Source organism: Dipodomys merriami, unplaced genomic scaffold (genome assembly GCF_024711535.1).
Source record: "Dipodomys merriami isolate MVZ:Mamm:240054 unplaced genomic scaffold, mDipMer1.0.p SCAF_9, whole genome shotgun sequence".
Lineage (NCBI taxonomy): Eukaryota > Metazoa > Chordata > Mammalia > Rodentia > Heteromyidae > Dipodomys > Dipodomys merriami.
Genome location: NW_027206512.1, coordinates 9,052,847 through 9,079,451, shown reverse-complemented (window position 1 = coordinate 9,079,451; position 26,605 = coordinate 9,052,847). Strand labels below are relative to the sequence as shown.

Below are 26,605 nucleotides of genomic sequence, written 5' to 3'. Positions count from 1 at the left end.
ACACAAAAACATCCATCATAGAAACTCTGCTTCCATTACAGAAAAAAGTGGGATGAGCATCAAAGCTTTAAAAGAATGCAAGCAGAGCTTAATACCCCAAAATATGTCTTCTTTATCCTCAATGTAAAGTGTTATCATGTTCAGAAAATTGAAAATAGTGGTCATAGTATGTTTTAGTATCAAACCTCCTAATTTATTTTTATTAACTAAAATTGTATTGTTTCAGCTGACATTTTATATTGCCATATATTTGTTTTTCATTTATTGGATGATCTCCAAATAGTTAAATATTGACTTTCAAGCTGGCTAAACCATGCTTTAAGCTGCTCCTTTTTTTCTTCAATTGATTCTCCTCAGCTTGAAACACAAAAGATAATGAAATATGTTATTTCTAAGAATATGGCCAAAAGCACTTCATGGTATTATTTCTGTAGTCCTTGGTCAGCAGTATGACAATGCATCTGCTATTTGTAGAAGCTTGGTGATCCCCCCCTGAGGGAGCCTCTTGATCTTGAATGTCATATCCTTTGTGCTATCTTGTGGCTCAAGTAAAAAGCCAGCAATGGGTTCATGAACTTCCTATAGCTCTAGAATAAATATGAGATAATCAAAAAATAGTGAAAATTATTTACAAATGCAAAATTGTTTTGTGAAAGAGCATAATAAATGAAAAATAGTAATTGGACAAATGACTTTGGAAAAAGGGTGAATGTTAAAATGACAGAAAGGCAGAGAGACAGACAGAAACAAAGATTGACACAAAGAGAGACTAGTAGAATGCTTATTCTTCAGTTTTTCCCTCACCCTTCATCCCCAGAGAGCAAATTCTGGGATGGTAAGTAACTGTAAAGTCTAATATGAAGGCACCAGTGGAATACTGTATATTGAGACACCATAGGTACACAGCTGTTCAAAGTTAGACAAAAACATGGCTTAAAATATCTCTTTACATTTTAAAATTGTTACATCTATGAGAGTGAAAAATTCAGAGGCTATAGAATAAAAGGCAAAAGTTTGATCCCTCCAGCCAACAGCTATAGCAACACTTTGTTGTACTTTCTCTCACCCAGCAGTCTGTGCTTATAGAAATGTATGTGGCTGTACATGTTTTATTTTCACCCAGCTAGCACCTTGCATATTCTATAGAATGACTTGAAAATTGAAGGTGATTCTACTTGATATCTTTCTTTACACAACAATATATATTTCTTTACCATGATGTATCTAATATCCTGTGCTTCTTCATAGTAGTGTGATGTGCAAATTTAGTGGTTTAGAAAATGAAAAGGTTAATATTAAAGGTTAGCTTAAATTTTGAACTCATGTCTTTATGTTTCTTAGGTAGGTGCTATAATCCTTAAGCCATGCCTTTAGCCTTTTATCCTCTGGTTAGGGTCGCTGATGTTTTTGACCCAGGTAATCTTGGATTATGGGCCTTCTATTTGTGCTTCCACAGCTAACTGGATGACAGGTATGTATCTGCACATCCATGCATTTTCACTAGACAAGTTTTTGTGAACTTTTTTCTGGGTTGGCCTCAAACCATAAACTTATGCATATTAGTCTTCAGAGTAGTTAGGTAAGTGGTATGTGTTACTGGTACCCAGCAATAATGCCTTCATATTCAATAGTTGCATAAAGTGAGATGTTCCATTGTATTAACTATTATAATTCATTTTATCATAAAATCATTGATGAAAAATTTTAGATTATATATTGCTTTGTTTTATTTCAATACCAGTAACCTTCAACAACATCTGGCAGCAATATACTGTTATTATTTTGACATTTGTTCTAGCCCTATTTAGAATGTTCTCACAAGAAATCATTCATATTTTAGAACATCATCCTGGCTTCTCAGGTCCTATCAAGAAGGTTGACCCTACTTTCAACCTTACACTGTGTGGACAGTTAAACCTGCCTAACAGCTACAATCCAGGTGCCTCTGTTCTTCTGACCTCCTTGTTCCAAGACTCCAAGCTTTAAGTAATTTGTTGCCCTGTTAAGATACAGATTGAAGGATGATTAATTAAAAGTCCACATTTCATACTGCGTCTTTTCTAGTTCAACAGTTACCTTGGAGAAACAACCAAGACCAGTTCTAGAGGGTTAGAGACTTGAATGTAGAGACTGATGTCACTTTCCAAACCCAAAATGTACATGGATTCTGTATACTTTACAAAAGACAGAGTTGGATATCTTCAATGTAGCTCGCCAAACTACCCAAATGTTACTGAACATTTCGGTTGGCTCTCTGAAGTCTCATTCACTAAAAGTAAAACACATTCATCAATACTTTTAACTTTCCATTAACCGTAAACTATTGGAAGACCAAGCCACAGAGGAAGTGTCTGTCTTCAAGAACGTGATAAACACTAGAAGGTTGACCATCACATGGACATATTTCTTTTAAAGACTCCATGACACAGAGAGAGAGAGAGAGAGAGAGAGAGAGACAGAGAGACAGAGAGACAGAGAGACAGAGAGACAGAGAGAGAGAGACAGAGAGAGAGAGAGAGAGAGAGAGAGAGAGAGAGAGGGAGAGAGAGAGAGCATCACCAGAAGACAGAACTTTCAATCTCTCCATTAGAATACGTGTAGTAAGATCACAACAAATGCATTTCCCTGTTTCTTTGTCCCCTTCAACGGAATTCATGTAAAGAGCACTGCTAGAGCTTCCAGTCCTCCTGGTTAGGGCCTCAAATGAAGGCCTTGTCACCAGAAGGGGGAGGGAAGGCCTTGAGAGTAAAAGCACCAAAAGCAGCTTACTTCCCTCTTCTGACCCTGATTGGTCGAGGACTGGAAAGCAGCGACCGGCCCCTGTGGCTCGACTAGCCATTGGTTGAAGAGACTTGTCAATCAAGGCGGGTGGGGGCTGAGGTGCTCCCGACAGCTCTATGCTGCCTCCCCAGCCCGGTTGCGTTGTCGCGGCGGTAGCCAGGGTCCCTAGGCCGAGCCTGTGCGTGGATGCTGCCCGTGGGGCTCCGGCTGTGACACCATGGTGAGTGATTTCAGGCAGGTTGGGTAGACCTTGGGGAGGGCTGATCTTGACCGTCCCCGGGAAGCGCGGAGAGGTGACTCTGGGTCCCCGGGGGCGCCACGCCTGGCCGCTTTCTGACCCCGGGTCCTGGCGACCCAGGTGGGAACGGCCGCCTTAGTAGCCCGAAGGATCGATGCCTCTGCTTCCCAGCGGGGTCCCGGGTGCGGTGCCCCCGCCTTGCATGCTCGGGAAGGGGAGGTGCGGCGGGCGCGAGGTGTTCCGGACTGGGTCAGGCCCAGCGGGCGTGGGAGACCCAGCGCCCAGGCTGGCGAGGCTCCGGGCACACGTCCCCGCGCGCGCGGTCCCCAGAGCAAACCCGGACAGGTGAGCAGGGCTATGAAGATGGCGTGGGAATGGGGTGGACGGTGACATTATCTGCCCCGGGTTAGGAGGTGTCCCCCTCGGCGATCCACTCATCTTAGGGTATGCTAAGCCCTAAACCTAGCGCAGCCCGAGGGTGAGGGGACGGGTTGGGGGAGCCAGGACGTGCTCCCAGGCTCCCTCCCACCGCGGCGGGCCCCTGACGCTCCATCTCCCCCTGCGCTTCCTTGCAGTACGGATTTGTGAATCACGCCTTGGAACTGTTGGTCATCCGCAATTACGGCCCCGAGGTGTGGGAAGATATCAAGTAAGTGACCTGCTCCAGCCAGCCAGCAGGAGCATGCCTGGGAGAGGGAGGCTGTGTCCCAGGGTGAGGCGGCCCCTGGGGAATCCCTTCCCCCTGCCCCCAGCCTCGCTGCATCCTCGGCTTCCCAAAGGCTGGTGGGTGCGCATCCTCTGCTTCGCCTCCGCCTGATTCTACCCGCCGCAGCTGCGCTCCCACGCTCCGGAGCTGGGACCCGGAGAGGAGGGCCGACCGGGGCGGGGCTACACTGGGGTGAGCCACCGAAAGGAGCCCCTTGGGGTCCATGCTGCGTCCAGACCAGGGCAGAGCGTGGGAATTGCTCTTCCAGAATCCCCGAGGCCCCGAGGCTCCGTGGGCTGCTCAGCTCCCACGCGCAGGGCCACCTCCGGGATTTCGTAGGTTTAAACAGAGGCCTTCCAAACAAATGGAAGACCTGGTTCCTTCGTGTACCCCCCCCCACCTTTTTTATGATGTACACATCATCAAAAGACGCAAAAGACGCACCCACCTTTTCATATATTTAAAATACACTCAGGGTAGTTCTTGAACAAATGATCAAATGCATTTATTCAACCTGAAATCAAGTGAAACTGGAGTTTTTTCTGCTTAACTTCATGAAATCTTGTGAGTGGGAGGAGCTGTGGGGATGGGGAGTGTTTTTGATTTGTTTTCTACTGGCAGTTCTGAGGTGGAGGGGTCAACTATAATTTCAGTCTGGAAATTTGAGCCTGATGCTCTGGTGGGAACAGAAATACCACACCCACTTGAGGATCTAACCCTGTTGTAAAGACGCACAGCATCTCTCTGGACCCTCCCTTGTTCTGAGTTGAGCACTCCTAACAGAACCAGCCCCCTCCCCCTCTCCTGGAGATCCCACCCACTCACCACACCAAAAACATGTCAAACTCTCACAGTCCATGAAGTGGATAGAAGAGTTATTTGGGTGGACAGTTTTTAATTGTTTTTATCAGTTGCTCTGATTTTGTTGTGCACTGTAATTTCATTTTATTTTTTGCTGATTTTTTCCCTAAGGAAATTAAGAAGAATCAATGTTAACAGGCTTTATTATGCAATAGCATGACAGTTATTGCTTATCATTATTTGTAACCATGAAAGATTCTAAATGCAATGAATCCTTCCTCCGGGCCTGTTGCATTCAGTAATTTCCTTCGTGTTCCATGAGTCATTTTTGTTACCCATGGAGGGCATATATATCTCATACAAACAAGTTGCATTTTGCAAATTATTGCATCAAATGGGAATCTAGGCACTCTAGGAGACTTCAAGACTGAAGTTTTCTTTCCACATTTCTAAAACCTTTATATTGTTTACTTTGTCTGGTAGAAACAAAGTTGTAAACAGTGCAACTTATATACAACACTGTTTTTACATCACCATATTTGTGCATTTATGTAAGCAACCCATCCTTAACCCCATGTTTGTTGATCTTAATGTCCAAATTTCTCATAGATATACTATAAAAATAAATATGATTAGAATTTCAAGAGCATAATAAAAGATGATGGTTGTGGTGGTCATTATGTCATTCAATCACATTTAAAATGCTTGACAAAGCTTAGAGCCAGTGGCTCATAGCCATAATCCTAGCTACTCGTGAGGCTGAGATCTAAGATCATAATTACAAGCCAGCCCAGAGAGGAAAGTCTGTGAAACTCCAATTTAACACACACACACACACACACACACACACACACACACACACACACACACACAAAATCAAGAAATGAAGCCATGGCTGAAGTGAAAAAGCCAAGGGATAGCCTGACTTGGCCATTATCAATTTAGATAATTGGTAAATACAGAAATATGAAATTATGCTACATAGATTACTTTTAAAACTAAATTATTGAGAAATTTGTTTATATTGGCCATATTTTCCTTAGGGGAGATAAAAATCTAAAAATGTACAAATTCCATCAATGAAAACTTAACTACCAAAGCATCCTGAGACTATTGTCACACTCTAATAAAGTGTGTATGAATTTTGATTTAAACATTGGTATCATTTAACTTAAGTAGCTCCAAATTTAGTTTCCTTATTTTCTTGCTACTGGAGTTTGAACTAAGAGTCTTTTAATTACTAGATGATTACTCTACCACTTGAGCCACACCACCAGAACTCTTTTGCTTTAGCTGCCTTTAGATAGAGTATTATGTTTTGGAATCCTTGCTAGTTTTAGACCATGATTAACTATTCCTCTCACATATTTAAGATTAGACATGAAGCCCCATACCTGGCTTATTGGTTGAGATGGGTTGCACTAACTAGGCTAGCTGTGCTAGCCTGAGATCTTCCTGACCTCCAACTCTTTATTATCTGGGATTGCAGATGTGAGTCACCAGTCCTAACTAAACAGTATTATTTTTGGGTGTGTGGGTGCCCATACTCAGGCTTGAACTCAGGGCCTGGGTGCTATCTCTCAGTGTTTTTGCTCAAGACTCTATCTCTAGAGCTACAACTTCACTTCAGCTTCTTGATGGTTACCTGGAGATAAGAATCTCATGGACTTTCCTTCCCAATCTGATTTCAAACTATTCTCCTCAGATCTCAGCTTGCTAAGTAGCTAGGATTACAGGTGTGAGTCACCATTAATATTCTTAGACTGTTCAAGTGATCATAATTCTAGTCTTATTAATTTTTTTGGTAAAACTGAAACACATCACACAGATATTCTTCCTTTAAAATTACTTGAAAGATTAAGTGTCAGCAATGACAGCACTGCTAATGGAAGTACTGTTGGACGTTCACGGGTTAATTTTGATTCAGTTTAGTATCTGAGCTAGACAGCAGGGTTGAGCTCTGTCCTGAGGAGACTGGAGTTACTCAGTGGTCTTCAGGCCAGAATTCCTGAGCGACTGCTAAATGATTGCTGAAAGATGATTTGCTTTCCAGAGCTGAGATGCTCATGGTCTGGGGATGGATAGTACAACTGAAAAGACTGCTGCCCTAATTCTGAGCCATCCTGTCCATTTGGCCTGACTGTCCAGAGGTAATCTCTAGTCATTGGGCCAAGATACTTTCACTTTTAGCATTTGATGATAAATTGAATGTGTGAGAAAAGATTCTTTGTCTTTTCCTCAGTAAGTACCAGATTCCTCTATCTTCCCTTTCTGTGTATCTATCTAAATGAATGCTTATGAAATGTTACATAACACATTTTATTTTTGTTTAGTTTAGTAGGAAATAGCCATCCATCCTTTCTAAGAAAGATGCCAAACATTTAATGACAAATAAAACCCTAAGTAACAGATTCCAGACAGAAAATTATTAGTGGATAGGAGCCAAAATATTTCATAGTAAACTCAGTATCCACTTATCCTCTTACTGGCAATACAATCATTTCTCAAGAGCTTTAATTTCATTTTTGTTTAAAAAAATTATCTAGACCAAGGGACAGAAAATGTCTCTTAAAGTGAAAGGTAGAAAATGTTCTATGTATTGTGGACTAAGTAAAAATATTGTATAGGTATGTATCTATATAACTATTAAAATGTACCCAAACACCATTCTTAGCCCCTGGACCAGGGAAAACCATGCAAGCTGTTTATCTGTTCACTTCTGCACTATATCAGCCCAAATGGAAGAAATCAAGAGATCCCAGACTTTACTTAAAATCTCATTTTGTCAATTGCTTTTTAGTTTTCAGTATTCTTGGTCCTTGTAAGGATTGCAGTTCTTAGATGATGTGAAAAATCCATCATCAATTTAGAAAATACCCAGTCTAGATTTCTTCACATTAAAATAGCATCCAAATACTTAGTTTAGAAATATCTGTTTTTCCTGAGCCAGCTATGGTTAAAGTTGATTGTTGAATGAAATTATTGAGTTCAATTTTAGGTTTTCTAACTGAACAGGAGCACATGGTTAATAAAGATAAATTCATCCGAGGTAAAAATTCTAACATGGCTGAGGGCCAGTGGCTCATATTTGTAATCCTAGCTACCCAGGAGGCTGAGATCTGAGCACTGTGGTTTGAAGTCAGCTCAGACAGGAATGTCCTTGATACTCTTTTTTTTTTAATTGTGAAAATACCGTACAGAGGGGTTACAATTACATGGGCAAGATAATGAGTGCATTTCTTAACAAGTATTGTTGTCTCCTCCTTTGTTTCCCCTTCCCATCTCTTCCCGTGTCCTCTCCCCTCATCCCCCCTCCACCAAAGTTGTAAAGTTCAATTTTGACATAACGTCTTGTACATCTCATTGGTGTAATGGGTCTACCTGTATCCTTATTTAAACAATTTGTTTTTCCCTTCCCCTGTACAAATTATACCAACATCAAATACAGTGAAAACAGGGGTTATACCGTGGGGGAGAGACATACAAAGCAACAAAGAAATATCTTATAAATATGTTAGACACAATAGCAAGCAAGAAAAAAACATTTGAGTCCTTAACTTGGGGTTCATTTTGCTTACCATCAACTTATCTTACCATTTCTGCTTGTCTCAGATATATACTAGTTATTGCAAATAAGGGAAACCATGAGACCTATGTTTCTTTGGGCCTGGCTTACTTTACTTAATATAATTTTTTCCAAGTCTTTCCATTTCCTAACAAATGGAGCAATGTCATTCTTTCTGGTGGAGGCATTGAATTCCACTGTATATACTCTTATCTCCAACTAACCACCCCAAAGCCAGAAATGGAGTGGAGTTCAAGGATTAGAGTGCCAGCCTTGAGCAAAACACTGATGCTCTGAGTTCAAGCCTAAGAACTAGCATAAAAGAAACAACAACAACAACACTACAAGATGACTAAGTGGGGGCTGGGAAGGTGGCTCAGTGGTAGAGTGCTTGCCTTGCATGCATGAGGCCCTGGGTTCGATTCCTCAGCACCACATAAGCAAAAAGAAAAAAAGCCGGAAGTGGTGCTGTGGCTCAAGTGGTAGAGCACAAGCCTTGAGCTGAAGAGCTGAGGGACAGCTCCCATGCCCAGAGTTCAGGCCCCACGACTGGACCCTCCCCCCCCCCCCAAAAAATGACTAAGTGTAATAAAAAACAAAACAAATACTATCAGCCAGCTACTGGTGGCTCATGCCTGTAAGCCTAGTTACGCCGGAGGCTGATATCTGAGGATCACGGTTCAAAGCCAGCCCAGGCAGAAAAGTCCTTGTGAGACTCTTATCTCCAGTTAACCACTGGAAAACCGGAAGTAGAGCTGTGGCTCAAAGTGGTAGACTGCTAGTCTTAAGGAAAAGAGCTCAGGGACAGTGTCCAAGCCAAGTTCAAGCCCTAGAACTGGCCAAATAAACAAAATTGGAACAATGCATACATAACACATCTAAGGCCCTGGATTGTTTTCCCAGCATAGCAACACAAGCAGTTAACACACAGTCAAACAAAAAGCCTTCTTTCTGAAGCTTACAATTATTTGTCCATCCTTAAAATCTGGAGAACTACACAAGAGTATTGATATGCCCTGTTCTGATTTGAGATAAATATCTGGATCTGAATTTGTGTATGAAATATGTATATTTGACAGTGTTATCATGACTGAAAGGCTGTCACTTATGTTCCCTTGTGGAAAGGATTCCTATTTGATTCTGTGGCTGTCTGATTGCAGCAGGTGGCATACTTTTATTTATAGATTTTTTTCTCTTTCATTCATTGTTAAGCTCATCTTTAAGTAGCATAATTTGGTGTTTCAGGTACTGAGGACAGAAAAGCAAATGATGTAATACTTGCCTTTGAAAGGTCTAGAGATATCAGGATATTTTTAGTCTTTTTTTTTTTAACTTTCCTGTCTATAACTCAAATATGGAAGCATGGAAACAGCAGCTTGATTGTCGAATAATGTAGACTGACCTTCCAGTTTTGAAATTAACTGTTCCATCTGAATTTATTAATTACAAATAAATGTTATGGTTCAAACAAGCATAAACAGGTGTGGGCTTTGCAAGCTGCCTAAAGTTTCCACATATAGCATAAGAAAAAATAATCACTAATGTATTGAACTGTCATAATATATTGAATAGTATGTACAAAGCATGCCAGACCTGGTGACTCAGGCTATAATCCTAGCTACTCAAGAGGCTGAGATCTGAGGACTCCAGTTCAAAATCAGCTTAGGCAAAAAAGCCCATAAGAATTTTATTTCTAATTAACCTCTAACGATATACATGGAGTTGAACTTCAAGTGGTAGAGTGCTAGCCTTGATTGAAATATCTAATGTATATCACCAAGGCCCTGAATTCAAGTCTTATTACAAACAACCAACAACAACAACAAAAAAAAAACTTTCAAAACACAGTTCTTAAATAGCTGCTTAACAAATAGTTGCTTTTAATTTTTATATCACTTTAGAACCAAGTTTTCCAACTTTTTTTCTCCCCATCTCTCATGAAAGTGATGAAGGTCCTTTTTGGAAATAATACCCAGGGCTGAGAGCATAGCTAAGTAGTTGAGGGCTTGCCTGCATCTGGAATGAAAGTACCTGGGTTGGAGCCTAAGCATCAAACAACAACATTAATAGCAGTAGTAACTACGATTAATTTCATCTTGCATACTACATCAGTCTAAGTGTTTCATATCCCTCTAGTATAAGTGATTAAGTCATTGACATTTTCCTGTTCATTTACTTTCCCCCCCACCTCTTTTTCTTGAAATACTGGGGCTTGCACCCAGAGCCTCACACATGATAGGTAAAAATCCTTTAATAATGCCCCCAGCCCATTTGTTTATATTTAGATTTTAGGATATGGCTTTGTCAAATTTGGCTGAGCTGGCCTTGTACTCCCAGACCTCCAACTTGACCTCTCTAGTAGATGAGACAATATTCTTTTGCTTTCATTTGCTTGATTGAATTAGTAGCAGTACTTTGAATTTTAATTTAGTCCCTCTTTCATTTTCTCTCTTCCTAGTTTCCCTCATGCTCCTCTAATAGCTTCTCACTAGGTTTTCTGTATGTCTTATTCCTTTAGTCTATACTATTTCTCTACATATTTCAGGTCTGTTCACTGCCCACATCCCTCTTTGCTGTTTCCAAATGTAATATGTGCTCTTACTATTCTTAGAACAAATTAAAGCAAATAATGCCTCACAATAGTTTGCCATGTTTTAATCAGATTTTCACATTCATGAATATGAACTAAATTTCTACACCTTTCTGTACTCATGGTTAAGTAGAGAGAAGCCTATGTCTGTTTTATTTCATTTTAGAGATTCTCTCTCTCTCTCTCTCTCTCTCTCTCTCTCTCTCTCTCTCTCTCTCTCTCTCTCTGTGTGTGTGTGTGTGTGTGTGTGTGTGTGTGTGTGTGCGTGTGTGTGTGTGTGCCTTGGTTACTGAGATTTGAACTCAGGGCTTCAATGCTCTTGTTTGCCTTTTTTGTTCAAGCCAGGCACTCTACCATTTGAGTCATATCTTCACTTCCAGTTTTTGCTGGTTAATTGGAGCTAAGAGTCTGTGTGGTATTTGTCTACTCAGGCTGGCTTTGACTGTGATTCCCAAATATCAGCCTCCTGAATAGCTAAGATTACAGGTGAGGGCTACTAGTACCTGACAGTATTGGAGTGTTTAACTAGGGACTTTCTAACTAGCACTTTTTAAGTTTAACTAGCACTTTCTAAGTAGGAATTCTACTGCTGACCCACACCTCTAGCTCTGTTTTAACATGATAATGGTAAGTTATGTTGTTGGTCATGTAGCTTGAACTCTGGGCCTGGACCTTGTCCCTGAGCTCTTCAGCTCAACTAGACTGAACTTCCAGTTTTCTGGTGGTTAATGGGAGATTAAGAGTCTCACAGACTTTCCTGCCTGGGCTGGCTTTGAACTGGGATCCTCAGATCTCAACCTCCTGAGTAGCTAGGATTACAGACATGAGCCATTGGCACCCATCTTATTATATTTACACTTGAATTTTTTCATCCATTACTCCAATTATTTAGTGTTACATCTATTTGAAAGAAGAGATGACTTTCTAGGTCAGTAATTTTTATACAATAAATCTGACTTTCCAAGAGATTAAATGATGGTTCGTGTTGAAACTTCAGCACTGTAAGTTGAAGAGGTAGACATTCTCACTGCTTTTTTTAATATCAGGCTGAATGCTTCTTTTAAAATACAATTGTAAGCTAGGATATAATATAATAAACTTTAAAATTGAAACTAGGTTTATTTTCATAGCCAGGAACATTCTCAGAAAAAAATAAACCATTGAATAAAGAGTTCAAAATATAAGCAAATTATATGCTTGTCAAAATCAGACCTTTTCTCTCTATCTTTTCTAGTTAGCTAGAAAGATAGAGGAACATACAGCCATTTAGCTGATAAACTCACTAATCACCCACCTACAGTATGCTCTTGGCATGGACCTGCCCTCAACTGGGACAGCTAGGAATGACATGACACCAGGTCATCATTTCAACATTTTTCTTGGTTTGTTTCTGTGTTTTTACATTCTGACCTCGCCCAAGAAATCAAGGCTGGTCTTGGAGACTTTAATTTCCTTGCATTCTGCATCTTCGTGAATTAAAACAGTTCATAGAAGCATATCATTTAATTTTGTATATGAAAGAAGGACTTTACACATCACATCTACAATTCATATAATCATGGAGACTTTTCAGAACACATATTTCATTGTTGCTAAGCATATAAGAGGAGAAAGCAGGAAATCTACATTTTCATCATTACTATATCCAGATGGTGAACATTAACTAGACATGGCTACTGTTTGCAAGAACAATGTTCTTTCTTCTCTCTTCTCTTTTCTCCAGAATCAGGGACTCTGACAAATGTTTTACTTTCATGTGCTGGAAGGCAAACCATAGTTAGGGGCTGATGCTGTGCAGACATCCACAGGAAAGCATCCTAAGGAAATGAGCACTCCACAGAAGTCTAACTGGCTGAGTTCAGAAGTAACAACTTGGAAGACTAAGAGGATTTGCAGCTTTTGCATTTGCTACTTTGTTTCCTTTCCCAGGAAAATTAAATAGTGTCCTCCTAGTTTATGCCTAGCAAAAGAGAGAGCTTTTCATACACAAACATTATCAAAAAATACTGAGGTCCTAGCAGTTTCTAATCAAGGTAGAAGATCAGCCTTCTGAAGTTTTTCATTCTCTATTTGGGCAGTGACATTGGTATCATTACATAATCTTATCCAGTTACCATTCATTGCCAGTTGGGTCATGAAATATTAAATTGTTGCTGTATTGAAATCCTTGGTGGTTAATCTTCAAATCATTTAATCATGGAAACTTTTCAGAACCTACATCCTATTGATTTTCATCTACCAGTCCCTTCTTTTCTTCACTCTTCCCATTCCTCCTGTAACATACATACCTCTCAGCATCAAGAGGCGCAACAAATCTTACGTAAGAGAAACATTTCATATTCAAATTGTAATTTCCCCTCATGGTGCATTCAGGAGTACTATTTCACAAAATATTGTCATGCTTTACACACACATACACACACAATATATATGTATACTCATAAATTCACATTCTTAATTTCCAGACTATAGAGAATAGTCTTTACATATACTTTTCCTGCAATAATAATATGTAATGTCAGAAGGATGATCACCTTTCAAGATTTAATAAAATATCAGCTCTGTTAAGATAGACATTTTCCCATCTTTATCAAGGTATACTTGAAAAATAAAAAATGTATATACTTAGGCATACAGCTATACCATTTGATGCTTTCATATTGGTACACATTCTTAAACAATTACTCTAGTCCATCTCATTATTATATCCAGCCTTTTTGGAATGGTGAAAAAAGGTAAGCCCAGCCTTTGAACAGTTTCCAATATACATTGCATTGTTGTTAACCATAGAAAAATCACATTACTATACAAAGTGAACATCTTTTATATCGGTATTGGTTGAAGATAAAGAAATGAAAGTTACTACTTCCTTTTGGAATGTAGTTCTTAGCCGGGCGCTGGTGGCTCACGCCTGTAATCCTAGCTACTCAGGAGGCTGAGATCTGAGGATCGCAGTTCAAAGCTAGCCTGGGCAGGAGAGACCGTGAGACTCCTATCTCCAATAAACCACCAGAAAAACGGAAGTGGTGCTGTAGCTCAAGTGGTAGAGCGCTTGCCTTGAGCTGAATTGCTTAGGGACAGAGCCCAGGCCCAGAGTTCAAGCCCCACGACCGACAAAAAAAAAAAAAAGAATGTAGTTCTTTTGTACAGTCTCTTGTGAACATATTACAAGGATTATGATTGCTGTTGCTGGCATTGCCAATTTCATATATCACAAGATATTTACTGGATTGTGGATTGGACTCCAGTTATGAATTTAGCCTGAATCTAAAAGCAGGTCCTTGAGATGCTTTTTAAACTTGGTGCCACGGACTGCAGATTAATATTTGTCATACTGAAATTAAATTAGAAAACCAGATGGGAATGTTCACTATGCTGTCTCACTCTGAATGCAGTAACTCACTTAGATTGGAAGTTACCATATGTTTCTACAGTGCCCCAAATACATCATATCCATGAACCCACTGAATCTAAATGGCACTGTAGCAAAGGGATCCACTCTTCATTCTTATTTGACAAATAAGAGAACAGAGCACTGATTTGGACAAAAGTAGATTGGGAATTATCCTGATGTAAGCTGTCTCCCAGTGGGAAGGACCTCTCTCTATTCTTATTTATAAAAACTAAGGAAATGGAAAGACTTGGAAAAAATCATGTTAAATGAAGTAAGCCAGACCCAAAGAAACATAGTTCCCATGGTTTCCCTCATTTATAATAACTAGTATATGTCTAGGGTAGTCCTAGTGGATGAGCAGAATAGCTCAATAGCTCTGTACATATAATCATACAAGATGATGGTAAGCGAAATGAACTCCAAGATACGGAAACAAGGTTTTTCTTGTTGTTATTTTAAATGTACTATGTGATTTCTTTTTTGTGTGTGTTTTTTCCCGTATGGCTTAGACCTTATTGTCACTATATTTGACTTTGGTACCCTGGGCATTGTATATGCATTTATCTAATCCGGGGAACGGAAAGGGAGTAACAAAATGGTGAGAAAACAGACAAAGGGTGAACCAGTACAACAGCCATACTCACAAGGCAATATGAACTGTACAACTGTGGGGGGAAATAGGGAAGGGGGAAATTGGGAGAAAAATGAGGGAGTAACAAGTTTGACAAGAAATGTGCTCACTACCTTATGTATGTAACTGTAACCCCTCTGTGCATCACCTTGACAGTAAAATTAAATGAAAACAAGAAAATATCAGAAGATGTAAATACATAAATAAATAACTAAAAATAAAAACACCGAAAACATACAAACTGTCCCCTGCACTTGCTTGCACTTGTGACACACAAACACACACACACGAGCACTGTCTTGGTTTTTGCCTTCTATAATGTTCCAGCCCTTGGACAGATGATCTTAATTATAGTATTTTAAAGGTGGTTTAATTTACCAACCTGCACATCTGGCACAAAAAGTCTGATCCTCCAAAATTTTGAGCAAGCTCTTTGCTTTGAGAAGAGCTGCTTCTCAATATGCTCTCCTCAGTACCAATAACTATGAAGTGCATAGACACAGGCACACACACACACACACACACACACACACACACACACACACACACACACACACACCACGATTAAGTGAATTCATCTGTCTAGGGAAGCTTATGAAAAAGCTCATTTGAAACTTCTGTGGATGTATTTTCAGAACTGGTAATATAACTATGAAGAGCGAGGATAGTTATATTAAGAAAAAAATAAAGTAGTAATCTAGCAAGAGTAATGTTGCTGAAGGCTGGGGGTATGGCTAGTGGTAGCATGCCTGCCTAGCCACCATGAAGCCCTGAATGCAAAGCCAAAACTACCAAAATAAGTAAATTAAACAAACAAATGATGTTGCTTTTGTGTCACTTATGCAAGCTATGATCAGTGGCATATTGACTGACTGAAAATAAACTATCGGTATTTTCCAGCAACATGGAAAATGTGAAGAGAAATGATGTAATTAGTTTATTCCTTCATTTTAAAACATTAACATATTTTTTGCACTTGCTCATTCCAGACACTTGGGTTACCTTATAGTGTTAGCCTATAGTGTTCCTAAGCAATTAATAAGTACATCTCTTACTATTTGGGGGGAAATGGAATTGGTAGAAGTAAACTCATTTAAGTTCCAACAAATAACAACCTTGAAGCATGACTAGAAAAAAGGAAGTGGCTATTGGGAAAAAAATCACATACATATTCAATGTTAAAACCATTATGTGACTACAAATACATAGAACATGATTACTTCTTATTTGGTTCCCATTTGAGAATCTGATTAGTATTTTTAATCCCATTTTCCTATGGTAGCAAATGGGCAGCTTTCTGTGTAATTTTTTTGTAATTTAGAAATAGTTGAAAAAATGAAAGTATATGTTTATGGTCTTTTATTTGGGGGATATTAAATTATACCTCAAAGAACCCAGTGGTCCTCCTTTCATATACATTTTTATATATAATTTGTTTTTTAGTTAGTGGAGAAATTACATATTTGTTTCATGAAATGCAACAATTTCAAGTTGATGCTCAAAAATAATTTTGGAAGACTGAGTGAGTCTAGAAAATTTGGCTAGTGTACATAACTAGAATTGATCATTCAAGCCTCAAAAACACTTTGTATTTTAAGTAAGCAAATCTTAAATGGTTAGGATTGTTGAATATAATATGTAATATTCAAGTATATATATCATAATATACACACATATACAAAGATAAATTATTCTTTGCTTTTAAGGAATAGCATAAGAGTTAGGGGCTAACAAAGCAAGTTCTAGAGGATTATGAGGAACTATAAGTTGGATTATGAACGTTGTCTACATGATCTAAATATTAGCTTACATCTTAACTTTACTTCCTGTTTGTCTTCTGTGATTTCAGGTAGCAGGTAAAAAAAAAATAGGCTCCAAAATTGTGGAGAGAAATATATAACAGGAAAGAAACCATTAAAAATCCCTCCCCCCCAAAAGAGTAGTATCAGATGTTTCTTGAAGAGTACTAAGTGTTCCTTATAATCTCTATGCTACCTGAAGGCTAAGACAAATGTAAGTTTGAAGAGTGATCTAATATAAATTTGTCTGGAGGTTAGACCTGTGCTAATGAGCAAGGTGAGACAAATAGAAGGCTTCATTGACTGGGAATTGCCAGGAGATTCAATGGCTGAACTGCCTTGCTGACATTATGTATCTTGGTTATCACTCCCTTCACACTGAATGTACTCCCCTCACTTTAGTGCACAAGCCCTAGGCTTCGAGGTATCACAAATTACTTCTCTCCCTAGTAGGGAAGCAGATCAAGAATGAGCTAAAGAAAGAAAGGAATTGGTTTAGGAGGATTTAGGTGGCTGATGAAAGAGATTACTTTTTGCCTCTTCAACTCTTTGCTGATGTGTGATGGATATAACAGTTATGGGAGAGTATGTTGACACGGCATTTATGTGTCAACACCACACACCCATTGTTCCTGCTTTTTCTACCAGCAAAAATGCAACTTTAGTGAGGGCAGTGGCCTTTATGACTTCCCTGTTGCTCACTGATATTATAAGCATGAAACATAATAGGTACTATAGTATTTATGGTAAAAGCCCTTCAAGAAACAAAAAAGGAAGTAAGGGGAAGGAGGGGACATTGGCTCACATCTGTAATCCTATCTATTCAGGAGGCTGAGATCTGAGGCTCACAGTTCAAAGCCAGCCCAGGCAGGAAGCTGTGAGACTCATCTCCAATTAACCACCAGAAAACTGAAAGTGGATTTGTGGCTCAAAGTGGTAAAGTGCTAGCTTTGAGCAAAAGAGCTCAGGGACAGCACCCAGGTCTTGAGTTCAAGCCCCATGACCAACAACAAAAAAAAAGAAAGAAGGAAAGGAAGGAAGGAAGGAAGGAAGGAAGAAAGAAAGAAAGAAAGAAAGAAAGAAAGAAAGAAAGAAAGAAAGAAAGAAAAAAGAAAGAAGGACAAAAGGAAAAAAAGAAAAGAAAGAAAGAAGTAGGGAAGGAGAAAAATGAGCAATCCAACATTCCCAAAAGTTCCTAAGATACATGAAAATAATCAATCTTACATATTTACAAATGATTTAATGAAATTCATTTTCTGAAAACTCAAATTTTTAAAGAGATGGTTGTTCCCATATACAGTAGTTTAGTTTTTTGTTTCTGCTCCCAGAGAATTTACTGTAAAGGAACATTTTGTAGAATAAATCTCAAAAGATAAAATATTTCACTTTAGTAAAAACAAGTGAGGATGACCTAGCTTATGACTAGAGAATATCTGGAAAAGGCTTTCCTTTAATTCCATGAAAATAATCTGTGAATTCTTTTGTGTGTGTGTGTGTGTGTGTGTGTGTGTGTGTGTGTGTGTGTGTGTGTGTGTGTGTGTGTGTGTGTGTGTGTGTGTGTGTTTTGAGCTTTATTTTAAGTAGTGTTCTTTAGTGCATGTATTTTTATTGTAAGTTTATTGTACAGAGGGGTTACCCAGGTAAGGATAAGGACTTCGTTTTTTTTTTTGTCCAGTTGTGGGGCCTGAACTCTGGGCCTGGGCACTGTCCTTCAGCTCTTCAGCTCAAGGCTAGCACTCCACCACTTGAGCCACAGCGCCACTTCCAGCTTTTTTCTTTTTGCTTATGTGATGCTGAGGAATCGAACTCAGGGCCTCAGGCATGCAAGGCAAGTGCTCTACCACTGAGCCACCCTCCCAGCCCATGATCTGTGAATTCTATGTGTAGATGCATCTGTCTAACTTAATAGTTTTCCCAGAGTGTGTGGAATTGCAGAAACAAAGTTTATTTCAGAAATTTATGGAGTTTGATTTACTCCAGTTGGAAAAAGAAACCGAGCATAGTGAACTAGAAGTAATTTACATTTTCTTATCTACTTAATTAACAGTTTATGTGTATTTTATAAATAGGTTCTAAATCAGAGACTTCAAAATTCCCATCTGTGGACTCTTGTTAATGAAAAAATTATAATTATTAGGTTCTCTGTGTCTTGCTTTAAGCCAGCAATTTTATGCCTAGGAATGTACTCTAGTTTTACATAGAAATATTAGCTACAAAGACATTCATCACAATGATGTTTCTACTTTCAGAAAAGATAAAAGCATCCTAACTCACTACCAGCACTTCACTATATATAGACAATGCAAATTTATGTGGTCATCATAAAGAACTAAGTGTAATGTCATGAAAAGGTTTCTCTTACCATGTGGGATAGTGCATACCCATAATCCTAACACTCTGGAGGGAGAGGCAGAAAGAATAAAGGTTCAAGCCAGCCAGGCTACATAAAAGATTCTGATCCTGATTCAGTAAATGTATAAATAAATAAATACCCTGGCATAAGAAAATGAAAATGTATGTTTCAGATTAAGTGAAAAAAAGGGGGGCTGGGGCTGGGCTGGTGTCTCATATCTGTAATCCTTAGCCACTCAAAAAGCTGAGATTTGAGGCTCCAGGTTTGAAGCCAGGTTTAAGGTCAGTTCACACAGCAAAGTGAGACTCAACTCTAATTAACCATCAGATCGTTGAAGTAGAGCTGTGGTTTAGCTGTGGCTTAAGTGGTAGAGTACTAACCTTGAAGAAAGGAACTCAGGAACAACCAGGTGCCAAGCACAAGTACCAGGATGCTCCCCCAACATATACTGTTACATATGCCAGTATATTCAAGCTTGAGTAACTTGAAGATGATGTTGTTAGAGGTTTTCTCAAGAAATGGTATGTCATTTTTCCTTTCAGTTTTTATTTCCCATGTTTTATGTATTTTGATGATTAGAAATTAAAATAGCATTCATCAAAAGTGAAGTGAGAGCTTGTACATTGTATATCTTTGGATAGCTCAAAAAAGACTTGAGGCTGGGTGCTGGTGGCTCAAGGCTGCAATCCTAGCTACTCAGGAGGCTGAGATCTGAAAATTCAAGTTTGAAGCTAGCCTGAGCTGGCTTGTTTGATTGCTAGTCAACTACCAAAAAACCAGAAGTGAAAATGTGGCTCAAGTGATAAAGTGCTAGCTTTGAGCATAGTGCACAGGACTTCTGAGTTCAGCACATAGGAAAATTTTTAAAAAAGGAAGAGAGAAAAAGAGAAAGAAAGGAGGGAGGGAGGGAAGGAGAGCAGGAGGAAGGAAGGAAAGAAGGAAGGATGGAAGGAAGGAAGGAAGGAAGGAAGGAGGGAGGGAAGGAGGGAAAGAAAGAAAAAGAAAGAAAAGAGAGAAAGAAAGAAAGAAAGAAAGAAAGAAAGAAAGAAAGAAAGAAAGAAAGAGAAGGAAATGAAAGAAATATTTGAGAGATCATGATGAGCTGAGTCCCCATTAATAGTTATATGTCTGGAAAAAAGAATACTAAATTTACATTTTATGTTTAGATTTATAATTGTGGAGGTGATTTACATTGCTATTCCATTTTAGAAAAAAAAGAGGTTTTAATCACATGAAATCTGGTTTTCTCAAATTCACTCAGCTATGAAATTGTGGACTTTAAAATTCAGATCCCTGAACTTAACAAAATCGTGGTTGCTTTTTGAATCTGGGGTCTTGTGCCTGCCAGTGCTTTGTCACTGAGTTATACCCCCAGCTACGCATAGTTGTAGGGTAGTGTCCTGAAGAATATTTTTATGTGCAGATTGTGACAGAAGACAAGCCACCACTGGAATGTTTCTTTGAATGAAAAAGAGCTTCTGAGCTTCTGAGGAGAGTTATGGTGACAATGGTCTGCCTTGAAGTTTACTTGACTCCTCTGATCACTTCCCCTTGTATTCTGTCTACATACAATGATTTATGTGAGTGGGATTAGAGTCAGACTGAACTGCCAAGTTCCATGAGCTCTGTGGATTTCACTTTTGGAGAGATTTTGAACCATGCTTTAGCCCTCTCTTTTGGACACTTGTTTTGAGAAGTCTTCCAAATCCTATCAAAATAAATGTATTTATAGAACCATGACCACTATTAAAAATGTTAACTATAATTTTCCTCCACTAACATTGTGTCTATTTTGAGCTACTGTGTTTAATAAGCAATGAATATAGCTGATGATTTTTATCAGTCCCCTTTGGCACCTCCAACTTCATGTTTAAAACATAACTCTTGATCTTAACCCAAGTCCACCCCTAATAATCTTTCCCAATTCAGCTACTGATGACATCTTCCTTCCAGTTGCAGGGCCAGAAATCCTAGTGTCAGTCCTGAGTTTTCTCCTTTGTTCATACTCCTTATGCAATCTATGAGAAAAGTATGCAGAATTTATCTTCTACATTCACCTGGCTTTGAAACACTGCCCCATGCCTGCTCTATTTTCCCTCTCTGGTCTCACAATGCATGCTACAAGCCATTGCCCTTTCTCAGTGCAGTGAACAGATGAATCCTGTCCACAGGCATCAGTCTCTGTGACTGCTCCTATCCAAGCAGCCTAAGCCTCGCCTCTCCTCACCTTGCACTGGTCCTCTCTGTGTTCATCCAGGCCAAGTCCCATAACCCCTTCTAACCTTCCTCAGCTGGCCGCTGAGCTGCTAATGGCTACTAATGGCAGCTTACATGCCAGGTGCTTAGGGAGGCGTTCTTTGTCATCATGCCCAAAAGTCCCAATTCTATGTTCTTTCTATCTCCATCCTATAATCTGTATGTTCCAAAAACACAAGAATGTGTGTTTTTCTAAAAATTATATTGACAGTATCTCAAATTTAGAGGGAGTCCACAATCAGCTTGGTTATATTTAACACAGGTCATTATATTGGACTTTGGAGTACTATGGAAACTTGTTTTACTAAAATATAGGTAAGTATAGAGTTTGATTTTGGTGAGAAGGATGGGACATATTTCTTTTTAATCACAATGTTAATTTAAAAAGACTTACTAAAATCAAAGCATATTTCAGATATAAACACACTGTTTAGGCCGGATGCCCATGGCTCACGCCTATAATCCTAGCTACTCAGCAGGCTGAGATCTGAGGATGGCTGTTTAAGCCAGCTCTGGCATGAAAGTCTGTGAGACTCTTACCTCTAATTAACCACCAGAAAACCGGAAGTGATGCTGTGGCCCAAGTGGTAGAGCGCTAGCCTTGAGCTAAGGAGCTCAGGGACAGCGCCCAGGCCCAGAATTCAAGCCCCATGACCTTAAAAAAAAGTTTATATATTGATTTTAGGTGTGTTTGCTACTGTATTTAAACTCCCAGCTCTCATCATTCTCTCATTTTTATTTTCCAGAAAAGAGGCCCAGTTAGATGAAGAAGGACAGTTTCTTGTCAGAATAATATATGATGATTCTAAAACTTATGATTTGGTTGCTGCTGCAAGCAAAGTCCTCAGTAAGTTGGATGCCACTTTCCTTCTTTGTCTCAGTTGTATAGAGTAGCTCAAAAGAATGTATCCTTCAAGATCAAGTGTAAAGAAATACAAGTTGTGAACTGCACATGCATACAATGTTAGGACAAAGTATGCTGATTCCCATGCTTTATTTCACAAGATCTTTAGAGAATGGAAAATATAAAGAGGGCTTTCTTTCCTTTTCTACAAAGCAATCCACTAGGAAGGAATAACAATATGGATGCTAACTTCAGTTATGGTGTCAATAATGTAGTAGTCACCCAAGTGTAGTTGGCTATCATAAGTTGTGCCAACCACTGGCAAAGACAAAGCCAGAAGTCCTTTCTCAGAGAGAGTTTATTACAGAAGAAGGCAATTCTCAGGAAAAAGAATAGTTTCTCTCCAAGTATCATCTGTAATCTTCATATTTCTAAGTTTATCCTGGTTTACACTTCATGTAGAATAGAATCAATCTGATTAGCTTAATTTAGTGGAATAAAATAATTAGATAGTAAGTGGTTAACAATGCAAAGAAAAATATATAGCTTCATTAGTAATCATAATTGACACAAACATGAGACAAACTTTATATCTGTAAGTTTGAATATTTGTAAACATGAAAAACAGGGTGGTTAGAAGTGGAGTTTAAAAGAGATATCATGCAAATTTTTAATCTAATGATAAATTAAGATGACTTTTTTGGAGAATGACTTTGTATCATCAAAGTCTTTTGAAAAATATGTTCCAACATTGAAGGAAGTTTTCTAAAAAAACATTAGATTATTTTCATTTAGATTCACATATAAAGATTTTTTTGTAGTGTTTGAGTTACTTATGCAAAGGTAAAAATAGTAACAACGCAAAAGTAAAATATTTCAGTAATGTTACTCCTTTGAACAACTTCTTACAGGCTAACAAAATGAATAGCAGGAAGCTGCTACTTTAGTTGGGGGAGGGAGGGATGAACGGAAGAGGAGTAGATTAATGGGGAAAGGAAAAATGGAGGAATGCAGTAATCATATTTAATGTTTATATCTAAAAATGAAACTAGGAAAACTGAGGGGATAGAGAAGTTGGAAAAGATCGGGAGAATAATGAAAGGGATGATATTGATCAAACTGTATTAAACATGTTGAATTTTAACTCCTTAGTACAACTATTTAAAGACAATAAAATTATAATGAAAAGGGAAAAAAGCCAATCAATAAAAGAAGTTGCTTTTTATAAACTGTTGCACCCATATGTTGAATAAGATAATATTTATAACTGAAACTTTTGGAAATAAGAATGACAATACAGAAAAGCAGGATCCTGATATACATACTGCTTCTGCTCACCTGTTAAATTTATATATATGTATATATAAATTTATGTATTTATTCATGTAAATTTATATATTTATATGAAAGAAATTTATTTTATTTTTTTTATGTGAACATACTGTACAGAGGGGTTACAATTACATGGGCAGGATAATGCGTACATTTCTTATCAAGCATTGCAGCCTCCTCCTTTGTTTAATTTATATATATGTATATATAAATTTATATATTTATTCATGTAAATTTATATATTTATATGAAAGAAATTTTTTGCTTCAAAATATTGTTCTGAGTATTCTTGATTATTTAAAACAGCTTCTATATATCTGAAGACATGAGAATTCATTAAATAGATGTGATATAGTAACAAAATTAAGTAGTTATAGATGATGAGAAATAGTTACATTGCTAGTTAAGTACAAAGAGACACCAATAATGTTAAGATATTGTGTTTTCAAATACTGTGTCCCTTGTATTGTACTGACTAGAGTTTTTGTCTCTTGATCCAAATTCACACTGCACAGAATCATGGATATTTTAAATCATGACCTTACCTTCATTCTTCTCATTAACAGCATCTCACTTATTTTATGTGTTTTCCCCCTCTTTCCCCCTGCCCCCCGCCTCAAACCTACAAAACAGATCTTAATGCTGGGGAAATCCTCCAAATGTTTGGGAAGATGTTTTTTGTCTTCTGTCAAGAATCTGGTTATGACACCATCTTGCGTGTCCTGGGATCAAATGTTAGAGAATTTCTGCAGGTGAGTGATTAGAGGTTCTGCAGTTGTGCGTTTTGAAGTTTTGAAGTTTTTATTTTTTATATTTGTGGTGTTAGGATTTAGACTCAAGATCTCATACTTGGCTTGCATGACTGTTGTTTTACCACTTGAGGTAGTCCAGCTTTTTATTGGTTATTTTGGAGAAAGAGTCTAGTGACTAGGATTATTTCAAGCAAATATCCTTTGAATCTCAGATCCCTAAATTATAGGTGTGGCCACACAAACACGCAGCTGAGTTTGTGGTTCCTTTTGTTGTTGTTGTTGTTGTTGTTCTAGTACTGGGGCTTGAAATCAGAACTCAGGGCCTTCAGATCTCACTCTACTTTTGCATTAATGACTGGTACTAAAAAAACTTGAGGCAGACTTCTAGTTTCAACCTTTGGCTGGTTAAGTGGCTGATCTTGTACTGTGATTCTTAGATATCAGCCTTCTGAGTAACTAGGATGATAGGCCTGGGCTACAACAGTGCCACTTGAAATTGTGGTTCTCAAGAATACTTTTATTTATTCAGCTATACAAGAGTGCTTAAAAGGAACCCTAGTGTCATTATTCACATAAAATCATAATTATTATTCTATTTTAGATCTTTTTTTGGGTGGTCCGGTCGTGGGGCCTGAACTCTGGGCCTGGGCGCTGTCACTCAGCTCTTCAGCTCAAGGCTAGCACTCTACCACTTGAGCCACAGCGCCATTTCCGGCTTTTTTTTCTTTTTTGCTTATGTGGTGCTAAGGAATCGAACCCAGGGCCTCAGGCATGCAAGGCAAGCGCTCTACCACTGAGCCACCTTCCCAGCCTATTTTAGCACTTTTATATCATATGTCTTCTTAATTCCTAGCTGCTGACACTAAATATGCAAGTCATAAATTAGTGTTCTTTTAAAATCTCTTAAGGTTGATTATGATCTATTCAACTGCCTTTTTTATGATTATGTATTCAAGTGGCATAGTTCTGTGCTTTAAACATATAACATAGTCTTATACTCTGTTTGTAAAGTATTCCTATAACTTAGAGTCTATTTAAATAGAATTTATGACGTCTTATTTAAACGCTTTAACAGAAAAAAGAATTAATTATGTTCACCTCAAAAAATGTTTGATCACTGATATCGCATATTAATAAGAAAGAAGGTAGAAAAGTTTATAAAGCTAGTTTCAGGCTTGTTTATTAAAAATAAACAAAAACAAAAGCACAAAGATTTTTATCCTATACTGTAGTTTTTGTTAAAATTACCTTAAAAGTTGTCATTAGAAGCTGATGTCAGTGGCTCCTGTCTGTTTTCCTAGCTACTCAGAAGGCTGAGATCTCAGGATTGCCATTCAAAGCCAGCCCAGGCAGGAAAGTCATCTCCAATTAACCACCAGAAAAGCCAGAAGTGGAGCTGTGCCTCAAGTGGTACAGTGATAGTCTTGAGCACAGAAGCTCAGGGACACTGCTCATGCCCTAAGTTCGAGCCCCAGGATTGGTACACACACAAAAAGTGGTTACTACAGCCTGGCAATGGCCACCCTAGCCTGTAATCCTAGCTGTTCAGATAGATGAGGTCTGAGGATTGTGGTTCAAAGCCAGGTTTGCCATTCAAAGCCAGCATAGGCCGGAAAATATCCATAAGATTCTTACCTCCAATAAACCAACAAAGGTCTGGAAGTGAAGCTGTGGCTCAAGTAGTAGAATGCCAGCCTTGAGCAGAAAGAGCAAAGGGACAGCATTCAAACCCTGAGTTCATGCCATACAGACCCCCCCCACACACACACGTGCGTGCACGCACACGCGCACACACACGTATCTGTATCTCTATATATATGTATGTATGCATATATATGTATATATATAAATTTACACATTAAATGAGAGCGTATTTCTGGAATTACAGTTCTATTTTAAGCTGAGCATTTGTGAGACCCTCCTATTGCAATGTCTTAACACTGAAAATTATGGAGCTGTTTGCAGAGAACATGTCTAAGCTAGCTGCAGAGAGCAGCCAGATCTTGCTGGAAAATGATGTCAGTCCAGTACCAGCTGAACCCAAGCCCAGCGTTGGGGGAATGTAAACTACTTGCAGGCCAGCTGCATTATTTATTTAACAGCCAAAATAAGAACTTTTGTGTTTAATCAAAATGTCTGTTGTTTACACTGGGACATTTTTCTTAGAAACGTAAAACAGTATTAAATCATGTTGGAAACTCATTTTCAGCTCATGCCAAGGATTTACTAAACTAGTGTCAAAAAAAAACACAAAACATTCCTCTTTCTAATGAAGCTGCTACTGGGATGTCCGGAAATTAAAGTGGAATTGGTGGTATTTAAGAGACTGTTTGAATGGATTGAGATGTGATACTTAAAAAATTGTGAGGGAATTTAGATTTGGTGGTAGTCTTAAATTGTTTTATTTTACTGTTGATTTGCATACATCAGCATACAATTGTAATAATTCCATAATAATTAAATACCCATCCTATTTTAGTTTTTGGTTGTTTGTGGGGCTTGAACTCAGGGCCTAGGGGCTGTCCCTAAGCTTTTGTGCACAAGCACAACTCTACAACTTGAG

The 26,605-nt window shown here is 38.5% G+C and overlaps 1 protein-coding gene across 1 annotated transcript in view; it reads left to right on the top strand.

Moving 5' to 3' along the window:
* Positions 1-2,892: 2,892 nt before the first annotated feature.
* Gucy1b1 (guanylate cyclase 1 soluble subunit beta 1) overlaps positions 2,893-26,605 on the top strand; it is a 54,078-nt gene continuing 30,365 nt past the window's right edge. The window contains exons 1-4 of the mRNA XM_070012997.1: positions 2,893-3,001; positions 3,595-3,668; positions 21,861-21,961; positions 23,924-24,042. Of these exons, the coding sequence (XP_069869098.1) occupies positions 2,999-3,001; positions 3,595-3,668; positions 21,861-21,961; positions 23,924-24,042 (297 nt within the window). The 5' untranslated portion in view covers positions 2,893-2,998. The remainder of the gene's footprint in view (positions 3,002-3,594; positions 3,669-21,860; positions 21,962-23,923; positions 24,043-26,605) is intronic.